Here is a 17,962-nt window from a genome sequence, read left to right as displayed (position 1 = left end):
ATTCACAAGCAAAGATGGGGCGAGGATCACCACTTTTTGAATAAATGCATGAAAAAATAGTCCAACAGTTTAAGAACAATTTTTCTCAACGTTCAATTACAAGGAATTTAGGGATTCTATCATCTACAATCCATAATATAATCAGAAGATTCAAAGACTCTGGAGAACTTTCTACACTTAAGCAGCAAGGCCGAAAACCAACACTGAATGCCCGTGACCTTCGATCCCCCAGGCGGCACTGCATTAAAAACTGACATCATTGTGTAAAGGATCTTTCCGCGTACATCAACAACATCCAGAAACGCCGCTGCCTTCTCTGGGCCTGACCTCATTTGAAATGGCCAGACGCAAAGTGGAAAAGTGTGCTGTGGTCTGATGAGTCCACGTTTCAAATTGTTTTTGGAAATCATGGACGCCGTGTCCTCTGGACAAAAGAGGAAAAAGACCATCCAGACTGTTATCAGCGCAAAGTTCAAAAGCCAGCATCTGTGATGGTATGGGGGTGTGTTAGTACCCATGGCATGGGCAACTTACACATCTGTGATGGCGCATCAATGCTGAAAGGTACATCCAGGTTTTGGAGCAACACATGCTGCCATCCAAGCAACGTTTTTTTCAGGGACGTCCCTGATTATTTCAGCAAGACAATGCCAAGCCACATTCTGCACATGTTACAACAGTGTGGCTTTATAGTAAAAGAGTGCGGGTACTAGACTGGCCTGCCTGCAGTTCAGACCTGTTGCCCATTGAAAATGTGTGGCGCATTATGAAGCACAAAAATATGACAACACAGACCCCGGACTGTTGAACAACTTAAGTCGTACATCAATCAAGAATGGGAAAGAAATCCACCTACAAAGCTTCAACAATTAGTGTCCTCAGTTCCAAAATGCTTATTGAGTGTTGTTAGAAGGAAAGGTGATGTAACACAGTGGTAAACATACCACTGTCCCAGCTTTTTTGAAACCTGTTGCAGGCATCCATTTCAAATTGAGCACATATATGCACAAGAACAATAAAATGTATCAGTTTGAACATTAAATGTCTTGTCTTTGTGGTGTATTTAATTGAATATAGGTTGAAGAGGATTTGCAAATCATTGTATTCTGTATTTATTTACATTTCACACAACGTCCCAACTTCATTGGAACTGGGGTTGTATCAGAGAAAATGACATTGAGCTTCATATATCCTCCGGGGAAAATCACACACATTACACACAACAGACTGCTCTGCCAGCCCCTGTGTGACACCTCAATAAATCCTATAAGACCAGGAGACCCCGTGGAAAAGCCCGCTAGCATACTGTAAAGCTAACAAAGTCTGAAGCACATGTGGGGAACTTTCCTTAAAATTACAGCACCGCAAACCTCTGGCATCACTATTTTTCACTCACTCACTCGCTCATCTTCAACCGCTTATCCAGGATTGGGTTGTGGGGGCAACAGTTCCAGCAGGGGACTCCAAAACTTCCCTTTCCCAGGCCACATTGACCACCTCTGTCTGTGGTATACTGAAGTGTTCCCAGGCCACTGTGGACACATAATCTCTCCACCTAGTCCTGAGTCTTCCCCGGGGTCTCCTCCCAGCTGAATGTGCCTGGAACACCTCCCTAGGGATGCGCCCAGGGGGCATCCTTACCAGATGCCCGAACTACCTCAGCTGGGTCCTTTCAACACGAAGGAGCAGCGACTCTACTCCGACCTCGTCACGGATGACCGAACTTCTCACCCTATCTCTAAGTGAGACACCAGCCATCCTCCTGAGGAAGCCCATTTAAGTCGCTTGTACCTGCAATCTTGTTCTTTTGGTCTTTGGACCCAAACCTCATGACCATAGGTAAGAGTAGGAACGAAGATTGACGAGCAGATTGAGAGCTTCACCTTTTGGCTCAGCTCCCTTTTCATCACAACAGGACGGTAGAGGGAATGCAACACCGGCCCTGCTGCACCAATTCTCCAGCCAGTCTCACGCTCCATTGTCCTCTCACTTGTGAACAAGACCCCGAGGTACTTGAACTCCTTCACTTGGGGCAAGACCTCATTCCCTACCCGGTGTAGGCAATACATGGGTTTCCTGCTGAGAACCATGGCCTCAGATTTAGAGGTGCTGATCCTCATCCCAGCCACTTCACACTTGGCTGTGAACTGATCCATTGAGTCCTGGAGGTCACAGGCCGATAATGCCAACAGGACAATATCATCTGCAAAAAGCAGTGATGAGACCCTGAGCCCACCAAACTGAAGACCCTCCTCCCGCTGTGACTATGACTTGATATCCTGTTCATGAATATCACAAACAAGATTGGTGAGAAGGCGTAGCCCTGGCAGAGGCCAACCCCCAACAGAAACAAGTCTGACTTACTGCTGAGAACCTGAACACAGCTCTCGCTTTGTGAGTACAGAGATTGGATGGCCCTGAGAAGGGACCCCCTTATTTCATACTATCGCAGCACCTCCCACAGTATCTCCCGGGGTCAGGGTTTGCCTTTTAGAATAAATAGTTGTGTGCCTTAAGGGCACCAAAATCTGAAAAGTTTGGTGCCCCTCAGAAAAGTTCAATGCCAAACCTACCGCTTTGCAAAATTTTGATATAAAAGGATGCAAATGGTGCATTGTGGTGATATCTGTGGCAGAATTGGGGTGAAATTATGGGAGGGAATTTTTGTGTTTTTGGAATAATATTTTCTGAAATTTAGAAATTTGCTAACCTTGTCAGAAGCTGAGATGACCACACGCCAATATGCACAGGCAGATTGGCATTGGGGTCATCTAAGCTGCCGATGTTTTATTAAACATCCAGTCCATTAACAATCATGGCTGCCATGAGTGTTGATTACACTTGTGATTACAGAAAATCTATTAGCAGTCATCATGGTCATCTGCCATTCTCTGCAGCACTTCAAGGTGTTCTTCCTCAGAATCAAAATTAAACTCAGAATCTAAGGCAGAATCTGAGCCAGAGTCAGAGTCTGAGTCTACATTAGAGGCTCCAGTGGTATAGGCAGCAGCAGGATCACCAGCAGCCTCTTCATCAGCATCCACTGCCACTGTCACAGAACCAGAACTGGTGGTAGTGGCAGCAACCTGCACATGGTGTTGTGTGGGCCGCCAGAAGAGGAGGTACTGCTGGCCCACCACCAGAGGGCGCCCTGTCTGGAGTGCGGGCTCCAGGCACCAGAGGGCGCAGCCGCCTCACAGGAGCAGCCAGGGTGACAGCTGTCACGCATCACCTGCAACAGCTGTTACCAATCATCTGATCGGCAGGAGTATATCAGCAGGACGACGTCTCCACCTCTTTGCCGAGATATCGTTTCTACCGAGAAGGTAACGTACTCAGCTAACTGTTTGACAGTGATCTTTGTGACTTTGTCCATTACTCTGAGAGAACTTTCCAACGAGAGGTGGAGGCAGCTTACCTGCCGTTCGGATTCCTGGGTGCGAACGCGCCCTCCTTTAATTGTTCTTTATTCCTCGCCAGCAGTACCAGGTCCGACACGCGGAGGCAGTGGCCACCTGGGAATTCGGGACTTGGCGGCTCCAGTATTCCCGGGGTCTGGTGGCGGAGGAAACCGTGTGGTTCCGGTTCTACTTTGGAGAGGCGTCTCCTATCTTCGAGCCTGCCCACACGACACCTGTGTGAATTTGACTTTGTCCATTATTGTAATCTGTTGTACTTGTTGTGCATATTCACAACAGTAAAGTGTGTTATTTGACCTATTCCATTGTCCGTTCATTTGCGCCCCCTGTTGTGGGTCCGTGTACTTACACTTTCCCAACACATGGGTGTCCTTGAAGGCTGGCCACCTAGACCTCTTCCCTGATGACAGGGAGAGGTTGCCGCTCGCCGGCTCCAGTTGTCAGTCAAGTTAACATGATGGACCTTGATCACATGGAGCGAGTCGTTGTGGAAAGCTGACAAACATCATGAGATGTTCCCAAATCGGGGAGTATCATTATTTGCTGCAGGAGCTGCTTCTGGACGACGGCCGCTTTCAGCAGTCCTTCTGCCTCTGCAGGACCCAGTTTGAGGACCTCCTGTCCCGCAGCATTAGAAGCAGAGGAGAAGAACATTTTTCCATGACGTTTTGTGTATGTGTAGATCTCTAGGAAAGGAAAGTCGAATTCTGTGCAAATTTTGTCCAAATTTGATAGATTTCTGTACAGTTATCGAATAAAAAAGGTGGATTCCAGTCGGGAATGAAAGTCTAGAGAGATGTGTGCCCACCCCCAAAGTAGGGTGCCATGGGTAAATGCTAAAATCGAACCCTGCCTAGGGTACCCAATAATACACCTTCTCCAATTCCACAAAACACATGTAGACACGATGGGCAGACTTCGTCACAATATCACGAACCAATAGATTAATGTATATTTTGTGCTGCTGAATCATGACTTGCCGTGAGACCAGGTTGGATTTGGGGCCCTATGCTGTGATTTAACTATCATAGGGGGCTTTCCTGTTTGTTTGTTTGTTTTTTCCTTTTTAAAAAGACATGTCATGGAGTTGTAGTTGGGGGGAGGAGGGTCTTCAGTTTGGTGGTTATGTTATTTAACGTCCCAGTTAGCAACACAAAGTAGTCCCCAAAATGCAGGAAATAGTGTTTCAAAGAGTTATGTATTTCAAAATTTTCTGGGGGGAGGCGGATGCCCCCGAACCCTCCTACAATACAGATACAAAGCTATTATTATTGTTATTATTATTATTATTATTATTATTATTACTACTACTGCTACTGCCTTGTTGCCTTTATTTTTTTCTTTTTTTGATTACTTTCTTATGACATTGACAAAGGCTATTTTTATTCAGTAGTACTGTTCAAAATATAATTTAATATAAAAATGTAGCTGTATTTAAAATATTATTTCAACACTGGGTACGTTGTTTTCATTCAAGATAATGGACAAATGTTCCTTGTTTTCATTTTACCACAATCTGCACATTTAACAAGAGCAATCAGAGATTTCTGACATCCACCAATCCAGATCCAGATCACCTCCAAAAATTCAGTGGGGTCTTCCATGCCCTAATATCTATCTGTGGTACAAATTTGGTGAGAATCTGTGAAGACGTTTTGAAGTAATCCTTCAAAACCTATATAAAGTGAAATCTTGAACCAGAATCTGGAACCAGATAATTTTACATATGTGTGTTGTGCTTTGTTAAATCCAAACTGATTCTAATGTTCAGTGTAAACACACCCTTAGAAAAAGTCATGTTAAAATGAAGTACTTATACACAGGTAAATAAAACCAATTTTCAAGAGGGCGAGGAGGGGTTGCCCTTAGCGTGCCTTAATTGAGAGAGTGGCGACATGACGAGTCAAAAAAAAAACAGTCATGTGACACCTGGTGCCATCTTGGTTCCAAAACAGCATTGGCTGTTAATGTGTCTGCATGTAAATCCAGCTATTTTATTTATTTATTCGCTGAAAATGCCAGGTTGCTGTGCATTTGGACGCACAAATAGACACAGCAAGTTCTTCAAGATGTACAGATTCCCTTCAGATCCAAACAGAAGAAAAATTTGGGAAAATAAAGTCAGCCATGTGGGATGGAATCCGACTTTTCCATGTAATAAACACCGTATATAGGCCTGAAACGATTAGTCGAGTAACTCGAATAATTTGATTACAAAAAATGTTCAAGGCAAATTCTGTGCCTCGAAGCTTTGTTTAAAGTTGTAGTACATATGCCAGGCCGGTGTGTGGCGCTGCAACGTCCCCAGAAAAAAAAAACAGAAGAAGACTCGAGCATAACAGCTAATCATATTAGCAGCGAGAGCAGCTACACCTTTCCACAGAGTAAAAAATAAGTGGGTAAGTCTTTTAAGTGAAAGAAGCTCCACACTGATTATCTAAAATAGACCTACTGCGCATTTAAAGTGAAGCAGTGTGTTTGTCTATTTTTAAAACACACACGGTCCGCTCTACGTGGGGCCTGACTATTCGCCCGGCGGCCGGCTGCTGTCTCTCTGCCCGGTGTGAGGGGAGCTCCTCACACAGCTACAGCTCCGTTCCCGGCCACACTGATAAATAGTTTCTGAAAGATCCTCTCAGCAAAAGTCCACTCTTTCAACTGCATTTTGCTCAGACTCGCACTGAGTGTTTCGCTTTTTAATTTTTGCTTTTTTGGACAACACACAACACTACACAAACACTGTAATACAATAAATACTTAAAGAAATGAAATAAAATCAAAAACTGACATTGAGGCTTGTATGGTTCAACCTCCAAATGAAATGCATCTGCTGAATTGTAGAGAAAGAGGGATTTAAAAAAAAAATATCACGCAGGGACCAAGTCCACCAACATTTAAAAAAAAAAACTTATGGTTAATAAAACAAAACAGAAAGACACATCCCATCACCATTCCAGCAAAATGTCAAAACTTTGGTGCAGCAACATTGTGCCATTCCTTAGTCGGGAGAGCCCTGGACTATTGATTCTTCTTCTTTGTCTTTCGGCTGTTCCCGTTAGGGGTCGCCACAGCAGATCAATCGTTTCCATCTCACCCTGTCCTCTGTATCTTCCTCTGTCACACCAACCACCTGCATGTCCTCTCTCAGCACATCCATGAACCTCCTCTTTGGTCTCCCTCTTCTCCTCCTGCCTGGTGGCTCCATCCTCAGCATCCTTCTCCGTATATACTCTGGGTCCCTCCTCTGCACATGTCCAAACCATCTCAATCTGGCCTCTCTGACTTTGTCTCCAAACCGTCCCACCTGAGCTGTCCCTCTGATATGTTCATTCCTAATCTTGTCCATTCTTGTCACTCCCAAAGAGAATCTCAACATCTTCAGCTCTGCCACCTCCAGCTCTGCCTCCTGTCTTTTTGTTAGTGCCACTGTCTCTAAACCATACAACATAGCTGGTCTCACTACTGTTTTGTAAACTTTCCCCTTCACTCTTGCTGATATTCTTCGGTCACAAATCACTCCTGCCACCTTTCTCCACCCACTCCACCCTGCCTGCACTCTCTTCTTCACCTCTCTACCACACTCTCCATTACTTTGAACAGTTGACCCCAAATATTTAAACTCATCTACTTTCACCACTTCTACTCCTTGTAACTGCACTATTCCACTGGGCTCCCTCTCATTCACACACATGTACTCAGTCTTGCTTCTACTGACTTTCATTCCCCTTCTCTCCAAAGCATATCTCAACTTCTCCAGACTAGACTCAACTTGCTCTCTACTCTCACTACAGATCACAATGTCATCTGCAAACATCATAGTCCATGGGGACTCCTGTCTGATCTCATCTGTCAACCTGTCCATCACCACTGCAAACAAGAAAGGACTCAGAGCTGATCCTTGGTGTAATCCCACCTCCACCTTGAATGAGTCTGTCATTCCGACTGCGCATCTCACCGCTGTCACACTATTCTTGTACATGTCCTGCACTACCCTAACGTACTTCTCTGCCACTCCAGATTTCCTCATACAATGCCACAACTCTTCTCTTGGCACCCTATCATAAGCTTTTTCTAAGTCCACAAACACTTTTACTTTTCCAACAGTATTCTCAGAGCAAACATTGCATCTGTAGTGCTCTTTCTCGGCATGAAACCATATTGCTGCTCACAGATCTTCACCTGTTTTCTAAGCCTAGCTTCTACTACTCTTTCCCATAACTTCATGCTGTGGCTGATCAGCTTTATGCCTCTGTAGTTACTGCAGCTCTGCACATCACCCTTGTTCTTGAAAATAGGAACCAGCACACTTCGTCTCCACTCCTCAGGCATCCTCTCACTTTCCAAGATTTTATTAAACAATCTGGTTAGAAACCCATCTCTCCTAGACATTTCCATGCCTCCATTGGAATGTCATCTGGACCAACTGCCTTTCCACTCTTCATCCTCTTCATAGCAGCCCTCACTTCGTCCTTGCTAATCTCTTTTACTTCCTGATTTACTCTCACCACATAATCCAGCCTTTTCTCTCGCTCATTTTCTTTATTCATCAACTCTTCAAAATATTCCCTCCACCTTCTCAGCACACACTCCTCACTTGTCAGCACATTACCATGTGCATCTTTTACCACCCTAACCTGCTGCACATCCTTTCCAGCTCTGTCCCTTTGTCTGGCCAATCGGTACAAGTCCTTTTCTCCTTCCTTACTATTCAACTTCTTGTACAGCTCGCAATATGCCTTTTCCTTTGCTTTTGCCACTTCTCTTCTCGCCTTACGCCGCATCTCCTTGTACTCCTGTCTACTTTCTTCATCTCTCCGACTATCCCAAAACTTTTTCGCCAACCTCTTTCTCCTTATGCTTTCCTGGACCTCTTCATTCCACCACCAAGTCTCCTTGTCTTCCTTCCACTGTCCACATGTCATACTCAGTACTGCCCTAGCTGTCTCCCTCACCACATCTGCAGTACTTTTCCAGTTGTCCAAAATTGCTTCCCCTCCAACTAGTGCTTCTCTCACCTGCTCGCTAAATTTCACACAGTCTTCCTCCTTCAGCTTCCACCATCTGATCCTTTGTTGAGCTCTCACTCTCTTCTTTACCTCTAAAGTCATCCTACAAACAACCATCCTATGCTGTCTAGTGACACTCTCTCCTGCTACCACCTTACAGTGTCTGATTTCTTTTAGCTTGCATCTCCTATAAAGAATGTAGTCCACCTGTGTGCACCTTCCTCCACTCTTATATGTTACCCTGTGCTCCTCCCTTTTCTTAAACTAGGTATTCACCACAGCCATTTCCATCCTTTTTGCAAAATCAACTACCATCTGTCCTTCCCCATTCCTATCCTTGATACCATATCTACCCATTACTTCCTCATCACCTCTGTTCCCTTCACCAACATGCCCATTGAAGTCTGCTCCTATCACCACTCTTTCATGCTTGGGCACACTCTCCACCACCTCATCTAACACACTCCAGAAATCTTCTTTCTCCTTCATCTCACAACCTACCTGTGGGGCATATGCACTGATGATATTCATCATCACCCCTTCAATTTCCAACTTCACACTCATCACCCTGTCAGACACTCGCTTAACCTCCAACACACTTTTAACATACTCTTCCTTTAAAATGACCCCAACACCATTTCTCTTCCTGTCCTCACCATGGTACAACAACTTGTACCCAACGCCGATGCTCCTGCTCTTACTTCCCTTCCACTTGGTCTCTTGCACACACAATATGTCTCCCTTTCTCCTCTCCATCATATCAGCCAGCTCTTTCCCTTTACCAGTCATACTACCAACATTCAAAGTCCCCACTCTCATTTCCACCCTTCAAGTTTTCTTCTTCTCCCGCTGTTCGTGGCAACGTTTTCCTCCTCTTCTTCGTCGTCTTCGCCCAGCAGTAGCCCAATTTCCACCGGCACCCTGTTGGGCAATAGCACCGGTGGCGGACGTTGTTAACCCGGGCCGCGACCGATCCGGTATGGGAATTCGATTCTGAGTCTGCATAGTTGGGTTGGCTTGTTTTACGCCAGATGCCCTTCCTGACGCAACCCTCCTCATTTATCCGGGCTTGGGACCGGCACTCAGAATATACTGGCTGCACACCCCATGTGGCTGAGTTAGCCCTGGACTATTGATAATGTTTAAAAATGCAAAAGTACTTTTATACAATTACTTGATTAATTGCCAGAATAATTGATAGAATACTTGATTACTAAAATAATCAATAACTGCAGCCCTAACTGTATATAACGGCTTTTGTATAACAGATTTTTGCTCACATCGGATAAAATGTCCTGTCCGATTGCAAAGTATTTCCATTAAAATCCCTGAACAGTCTGGATGTGCAGAGGTACAAATTAAAGTTCAGCACTCTGACACTCGCCGATTTGAGAAAAGTCAGACCGGAGTCATTTCCCTGATTAAAAGTCCGACTATTTCTTTTTTCAAACCGTGTTCAGACTGGGACCTGAAGCCTACCGTGCACCTGCTAAATCAGACATAAAAGGCTGTGATTTGACACTTTTCTGCTTTTGCTCTGTTTGCCATCATATTATAATAGTATTTTGCAGTACACGCTGATTAAAAATTGATCAGAAAAGTCCACACATTTACAGCACGAAGCGTACAAGAGGAAAATGTACAGCTTATGTTTGATTTGGAGGTGATGATTGTAGAAAAAAGATTGTTCAGGGTCAAATTAGTCCAGAATAAAGAGTAATCCATAATCCTTTAAAACTGTCACGCACATCGACGTCATGACACAGAGATCCAGAGCTGCAGCTACATAAATCAGGCTTTAAATTAATTAAATAAATCATCATAAATTGTAAGTTTATGTAAATGTGATAGCTTAACTATTTTTATATTTATTTTGATGCCACCTGTACATGGATGTGTTGCTGTATGTGGTTAAATGATTTAAAAAATGTTGAAAACATTATAGGTTCATTCAGTAGTTCAGCGCAGTTGGAACCAAAATGGCGCCATGTTCTGAGTTGACACCACTCTCTCAATAAAGGCACACTAGTTGCTCTGCCACCTACTCCTTAAGATTATTATTATTTTTATGGTGGAGAACACTGTGTACATGCCTTTTGAAACCTTGGAGAACCTCTTATTTTTAGGTATGTAGAAAGGTCCACACAAATATCTGCTCACAAAAAAATGAAGTCATTCATTTAAATCGTTAGCACATAACTTCAATTCTACTTTTTTCCCTTTTTTTCTTTGGTCCTTCCAAAGGAAAAAAAAAATAATTTGTATTGATTATTGTAGGGCAGCATGGTGACTTAGTGGTTAGCACTGGTGCCTCACAGAAAGAAGGTCATGGGATCGATTCCCAGTCTTTCTGTGTGGAGTTTGCATGTCTGCGTGGATTTTTTAATAATTTATTTGTATGTTACTGCTGCAAATAAGTATTTGAACACCTGAGAAAATCAATGTTAATATTTGGTACAGTAGCCTTTGTTTGCAATTACAGAGGTCAAATGTTTTCTGTAGATTGTCATCAGGTTTACACATACTGCAGCAGGGATTTTGGTCCACTCCTCCATACAGATCTTCTCCAAAATCTTTCAGGTTTGGAGTTTCAGCTCCCTCCAAAGATTTTCTATTGAGTTCAGGTCTGGAGACTGGCCAGGCCACTCCAGGTCCTTGAAATGCTTCTTACAGAGCCTCTCCTTAGTTGCCCTGGCTGTGTGTTTAGGGTCACTGTCATGCTGGAAGACCCAGCCATGACCCATCTTTAATGCTCTTACTGAGGGAAGGAGGTTGTTTGCCAAAATCTCGTAATACATGACCCCATCCATCCTCCCTTCAATACGGTGCAGTCGTCCTGTCCGCTTTGCAGAAGAGCACCCCCAGAGTATGATGTTTCCACCCCATGCTTCACGGTTGGGATGGTTTTCTTGGGGTTGTTCTCATCCTCTAAACATGGTAAGTGGAGCTGATTCCAAAAAGCTCTATTCTGGTCTCATCATCTGACCTCATGACCTTCTCCCATGCCTCCTCTGGATCATCCAGATGGTCACTGGTGAACTTCAAACAGGCCTGGACATGTGCTGGCTTGAACAGGGGGACCTTTCTGCCCTGCAGGATTCTAAACCATGACAGCATCATGTGTTACTAATGTAATCTTTGTGACTGTGGTCCCAGCTCTCTTCATGTCATTGACCAGGTCCTCCTCTGGAGTTCTGAGCTTTCTCAGAATCATCCTTACCCCACAAATTGAGATCTTGCATGGAATCCCAGACCGAGGGAGATTGACAGTCATCTTGTGTTTCTTCCACTTTCTAATAAATAATCATAACAGTTGTTGTCTTCTACCAAGCTGCTTGCCTGTTGTCCTGTAGTCCATCCCAGCCTTGTGCAGGTCTACAGTTTTGTCCCTGATGTCCTTAGACATAGGCTCTTTGGTCTTGGCTGTGGTGGACAGGTTGGAGTGTGATTGATTGAGTGTGTGAACAGGTGTCTTTTATACAGGTAACAAGTTCAAACAGGTGCAATTAATACAGGTAAAGAGTGCAGAATAAGAGGGCTTCTTAAAGAAGAATTAACAGGTCTGTGTGAGCCAGAATTCTTGCTGGTTGGTAGGTGATCAAATACTTATTTTGCAGCAGTAACATACAATAAATTATTAAAAAATCATACATTATGATTTCTGGATTTTTTTTTTTTATTTTTTTTTTAGGTTATGTCTCTCACAGTGGACATGCACCTAAGATGAAAATTTCAAACCCCTCACTGTGTATATATATATATATATATATATATATATATATATATATATATGTGTGTGTGTGTGTGTGTGTGTGTGTGTGTGTGTGTGCAATGACAATAAAGTTTCTATTCTATTCATTAATTGAGTTATTATGACTTTATCTAACGTGAACTTATAAGCACTTATAATTTAGACAACCTTGGAGCAGACACCCCCTTGATGTGTGGCAACACCATGGGTGGGTGGCTGGTTGGGGCTTACACTGTATGGCAATGGATAGTGCAGATCAGTCCAGATCAACATGCGCACACAAGAAACAGCGGTAATCACAAACACAGTCAGATGTAACTCACAGGGACACCTGCATCGCACTGTGCACTGCTTTGCATCCAGTGAAAGACAGAAGCTTCTGTGTTTACTGCCTGACTTTTGCCAGCAGCTGGATGGCACGTTAACTCTGATCCAGTTTGTTCAGTGGGTAAAGTGTTTTCTTGAAACCTTGCAATCACTTAACGAACAACTTCAACAACAAAGTGGAGCACTTTAGAAAGTCTGGACTGCCCCAATGTCCAGTTTGGATATTCATATACAGTGATGCCGTAGATATGTTTTATGATTTATGTTGAATTTTCTACAAGTGTAACATACAGTGGTGTCCTTGAGCTGTAACTAGCAATCAAGTCCACATAACACAAGCAGTGTACTACTGTCCAACACTGCCGCCTAGTGGTTCCTTATCAGAACAAAATGGTTTTGTTTTATTTATATATATATTTTTAGCAGTAACTGCTAAATAGGACTAAAATACTTTGAAAAGGAGCATGAATGTCACCACAAACTTCAATGTGCATGTTGCAGCTGTAATCCAAAGAAGAGGAGCGTGGATTGAACATGTCATCAATTATTGAACGGTGCGCAAAAAAACAAGAGACAAAGTGGGAAATCTTTGGTATCAAATGTTAATCTGATGCCTCTGTTACAAGTCTGTAAATAAAATTTTCGAATAAGTTCTCATTTCAAAAACTTGTGTACGATCAAAAAAAAAGTGGTAACATTTTATTGCCCCACCCTATATATATATATATATATACACGCCTGTGGCCTTTCTGTGTGGGGTTTGCATGTTCTCCCTGTGTTTTTGTGGGTTTCCTCCAGGTGCTCCGGTTTCCTCTCACATCCAAAGAGGATTGTGATATTGGTTATTGTGATTGTGATTGAGGTTAGGTGGACTGGAATCTTTAAATTGCCCGTAGGTGTGCGAGTGGGTATGAATGTGTTTGTTTGTCTGTTTGTGGCCCTGTGACAGACTGGCGTCCTGTCCTGGGTGTACCCCGCGTCACGCTCTATGACTGCTGGGATAGGCTCCAGCCCCCCGTGACCCTTGATTGGACTGAGCAGTTGAAGATGACTGTGTGTGTAACAATAATATTTGAATGTTCCTTCATTAAGGGGGCCTGGAGCCTATTCCAGAAGTATAATAATGATGATAATAATAATAATAATAATAATAATAATAATAATAATAATAATAATAATAGTACAATTTTGCATATTTAACGGTCAGGGGACTGGAGCCTATTCCAGCAGTATAATTACAATAATAACAATTATTATTATTGTAATTATTATTATTATTATGATTTGTGTATTTTACAAAATTAAGGGGGCCTGAAGCCTATCCCAGGGTTATAATAATAATATTATTATTATTATTATTATTATTATTAAAGGAATATGGGATATATTAAATAGCATTATCAAAAATGGTAATAAAAAACAGAGTTACCCTCAGTATTTCATTGATAATAATGTCAAGAAGGAAAATAAGGATGAGGTAGTCAACGGTTTTAATAATTTTTTTGTAAATATTGGACCAAGCTTGGCAGAAAAAATTCCCGATTCCCAATCTGAGGATTGGGATAATAATCTTATAGAAAGAAATCCCTGTTCAATGTTCCTCACAGCAGTGGATGGAAATGAAATTATAGACATTGTGAATAATTGTAAATATAAAACATCTACCGATTTAAATGAAATTGATATGGTGGTGGTAAAACAGGTCATTGAATGGATTGTAGAACCATTAACATACATCTGTAACTTATCATTTCAAACCGGTAAATTTCCCAATCAAATGAAAATAGCTAAGGTTGTGCCGCTGTATAAGACTGGGGATAGACACCACTTCACAAATTATAGACCTGTTTCTTTGCTTCCACAATTTTCCAAATTATTAGAAAAGTTATTCAATAATAGATTAGACAAATTCATAAATAAACATAAATTACTTACTGATAGTCAATATGGATTCAGAGCACATAGTTCAACATCACTTGCATTAATAGAATCAGTTGAGGAGATTACAAATGCCATAGACCACAAATTACATTCAGTTGGAATATTTATAGACCTTAAAAAGGCTTTTGATACAATCAATCATGACATATTAATCAATAAACTTGAACAGTATGGGATTAGGGGGTTGGTGTTGCACTGGGTGAGAAGCTACTTAAGTAACAGAAAACAGTTTGTGAAGTTGGGGGAATATACATCATCATGCTTGGACAATGCTTGTGGCGTCCCACAGGGGTCAGTATTGGGTCCAAAACTGTTTCTAATTTATATAAATGATATTGTCAATGTTTCCAAAATATTAAAATTAGTATTATTTGCAGATGACATAAGCATTTTTTGTTCAGGGGGGGATTTGCAGGAGTTACTGAGGAGGATCAGTATAGAAATGGGAAAATTGAAAATATGGTTTGACAGAAACAAATTATCATTAAACTTAAGTAAAACAAAATACATGTTATTTGGCTATTGTAATACAGACATACAGGTTCAGTTACAAGTCGAGGGGGTAGATATTGAAAGGGTACATGAAAATAAGTTTCTGGGGGTGATAATAGATGATAAGATAAACTGGAAGACTCATATAAAACATATACAAAGTAAACTGTCAAGAAGCATTTCAGTTCTAAACAAAGCGAAACATATTCTGGACCACAACTCACTCCGCATTCTTTACTGCTCACTGGTTTTACCATATTTACAGTACTGTGCAGAGGTATGGGGTAATACTTATAAAGGTACAACACAATCACTATCAGTAATGCAGAAAAGAGCTATAAGAATTATTCATAATACTGGCTATAGAGATCATACAAATCCACTATTTTTACAATCCAAATTCTTAAAATTCACAGACTTGGTTCATTTTCAAACAGTACAAATTGTGTATAAAGCAATAAACAATTTACTTCCAGCAAATATTAAAAATATGTTTTTTAACAGATCAGGGGATTACAGTCTGAGGGGGAAATTTAATTTAAAGCATCAGTGGGCACGAACAACATTAAAAGGTTTCTGTATTTCTGTCTGTGGGGTGAGGATGTGGAACAGATTGGGAGTGGGGCTCAAGCAATGTCCAAGCATGAACCAGTTCAAACAGCGGTACAAAAATATGTTTTTTTCTGGGTATAGGGAGGAGGAAGGGTAATGAGGGTTAGGGTGTTTTTGTTTTTTGCTTCGGCTTGTAAATATATAGTATTTTGTATGTAAGTAGGTATGTGTAGGTGTATATTTATGTTTGTGTATATATGTATATGTGTATATATGTGTATGTATATGTGTATGTATGTTGATGTGTGTATGTATATATATATATATATATATATGTGTATGTGTATGTATATGTATATATATATATATAGATATCGGTTTAGGTGTGTAGGAATCTATGTGTATATGTGGCAAAGGGTATTACTGGTTGTGGGGAAGAAGGGGTAGGGATAAATAAGCTGATGCTTCACCCTACCCCTTTTCGGACATGTTGGGTACACAGTAGGAACTTTTTTGTTGTTGTCTTTACTGATCTATCTTGTAATTGTTGTTGTATCAAATGTTCGAAATAAACAGTTTTCATTCATTCATTCATTCATTATTATTATTATTATTATTATTATTGTTGTTGTTGTTGTTGTTGTTATTATTATTATTATTATTATTAGAAATTAAGGGTCAAGGGGGCCTGGAGTCTATCCCAGGGTTATAATAATAATAATAATTATTATTATTATTATTGTTGTTGTTGTTGTTATCATTATTATTATTAGAAATTAAGGGTCAAGGGGGCCTGGAGTAATAATAACAATAATAATCTTTAATTACATAGCACTGTCTACAGTATACAATTTAAAGTGCTTTTACACTTAAAAATAGAAAATTAATAAATATTTGACCAGTAAATTGGATGGAACTCGAACCCAAACCTAAACTCCTGCAAACACAGAACTCAGAACAGAAACTCCAAACTGCTCCAAAAACAAAAATAAACAAATAAAAATGCGTGTGCGTTCAGTTGCTTATGTGCGCGTGACACTTAAAGATGAATCGTCATAAAGGAAAGTTGAGAGGTGCGGTGTCTCTGCTCCTGTGAGCGGGACTTTTGAACCGGCGGTGAGTGAGCGGTACCTGTTTGAACTGCTCCTCGTAGGTCCACTCGTGCTGGGTCGGAGGGACTCTGCCGATCAGGGTCGACTGACGGCGCTCATCCTCCTCCTCCTCTTCCTCCTCCTCCACCTCCTCCTCGTCCTCGTGCTCCACCTCACTCCGCGGGTCCACCTCCCGCTCCTCGGTCCCAGCGCGGGAGGAGTGGCGGAGGACCAGGGCTTGTTGGTGCGAGTCCACCGCGGTCCGGACGGGGCTCCGGAGCTCTCTGTCTTCCAGCGCCAGGCGGGCCGCCTGCTGCCGCTGCAGGTTCTCCATCACCGCCTGCAGCTGCGCTCCGGGGAGCGGGCTGTGGGAGGAGGAGCAGCGGAGCTGCGCCAAACCACACACGGGGACACACGTTTCAGTGACACCGAGAGTCCCGGAGCAAAGCTGAGAAGTGTGAAGGAAACCTACCGGGGCGCATTTCCTCGACTTATCCTCCATGTGTGCGTCACAGGGAAGCGCGCTCACAGACAGGAGCCCACGGACTGAGCCCACAGACTGCGCGCTGCTCCGACCTGCTCACGCAACAAGTGGCGACTGTGGCGCAGATCGACCGCTGGGGGCGCACGAGAGACAAAGGAGTAGGAGGGGGGTACACCTGTTCTATTGGTTGATTCTACTTATTGATGAGTGCATTCAATTGATTGATTGATTTTCCATCCTGTCTGTTCATTCACATGATATGACTGACTGTGACCGGTTCATGGTTTTAGGGCTCCTATGAGGAGGACTAAAAGATTTCAGGTCTCGTTTATCCCCAGTGCAATTTCATTACTTAATGGAAATTAGCCTTTGATGTTCTTGTTTATTTTGCACTACTATTGCTTATTTGCACGTCCACATATTGCACTTTTGCAATACTTTGTTTTGGCATGGATTCTGGATTGAATATTTGACATTTTATGGGTACTGTTTTTATTTATTTTTATTATGTTTGATTGTAGACTTTTAATTGGGTCTTATTTTCACTGTTAATATTGTTATCTTTGTGTGCCTTGTCTTTTGTGTGCTCCTGCTGCAACACTAATTTCTCTTTATGGGACAATAAATAAATTCTGATTCTGATTCTGATGTGCAGGTCCAAACAGACTGACAACATCTGGTTTGACCTGGACCACAGACTTAAAGACAAAATAAGTCATTGGATGAAGTGAACATGTTCCAACCAGACTGAGGCTGAGGAGCTCATTTCAAGCTTTGAGGTGATTTGATTTATTTGCCAATAAAATACATGTACATAAAAATACAGTATATAAAATTCCTGAAGATAGCACAATAAAGCATAAAGTAGTCCTCAGAATGAAATTGGGGTCTCACAGTGA

At 42.0% G+C, this 17,962-nt stretch overlaps 1 protein-coding gene across 1 annotated transcript in view; it reads right to left on the bottom strand.

The window, feature by feature from the left end:
* The window catches only part of arid3c (AT rich interactive domain 3C (BRIGHT-like)), a 183,394-nt gene extending 166,213 nt beyond the window's left edge, over nt 1-17,181 (bottom strand). The window contains exons 1-2 of the mRNA XM_034169534.1: nt 17,052-17,181; nt 16,620-16,967 (exon numbers count right to left, since the gene is read on the bottom strand). Coding sequence (XP_034025425.1) covers nt 16,620-16,967; nt 17,052-17,081 — 378 coding nt within the window. The 5' untranslated portion in view covers nt 17,082-17,181. The remainder of the gene's footprint in view (nt 1-16,619; nt 16,968-17,051) is intronic.
* Between the last annotated feature and the right edge of the window lie 781 nt (nt 17,182-17,962).

Source organism: Thalassophryne amazonica, chromosome 5, assembly GCF_902500255.1.
Source record: "Thalassophryne amazonica chromosome 5, fThaAma1.1, whole genome shotgun sequence".
In the NCBI taxonomy this organism is placed as follows: domain Eukaryota; kingdom Metazoa; phylum Chordata; class Actinopteri; order Batrachoidiformes; family Batrachoididae; genus Thalassophryne; species Thalassophryne amazonica.
Note: the sequence above shows the minus strand (reverse complement) of the source record. Positions and strands in the feature narration are given on the sequence as shown.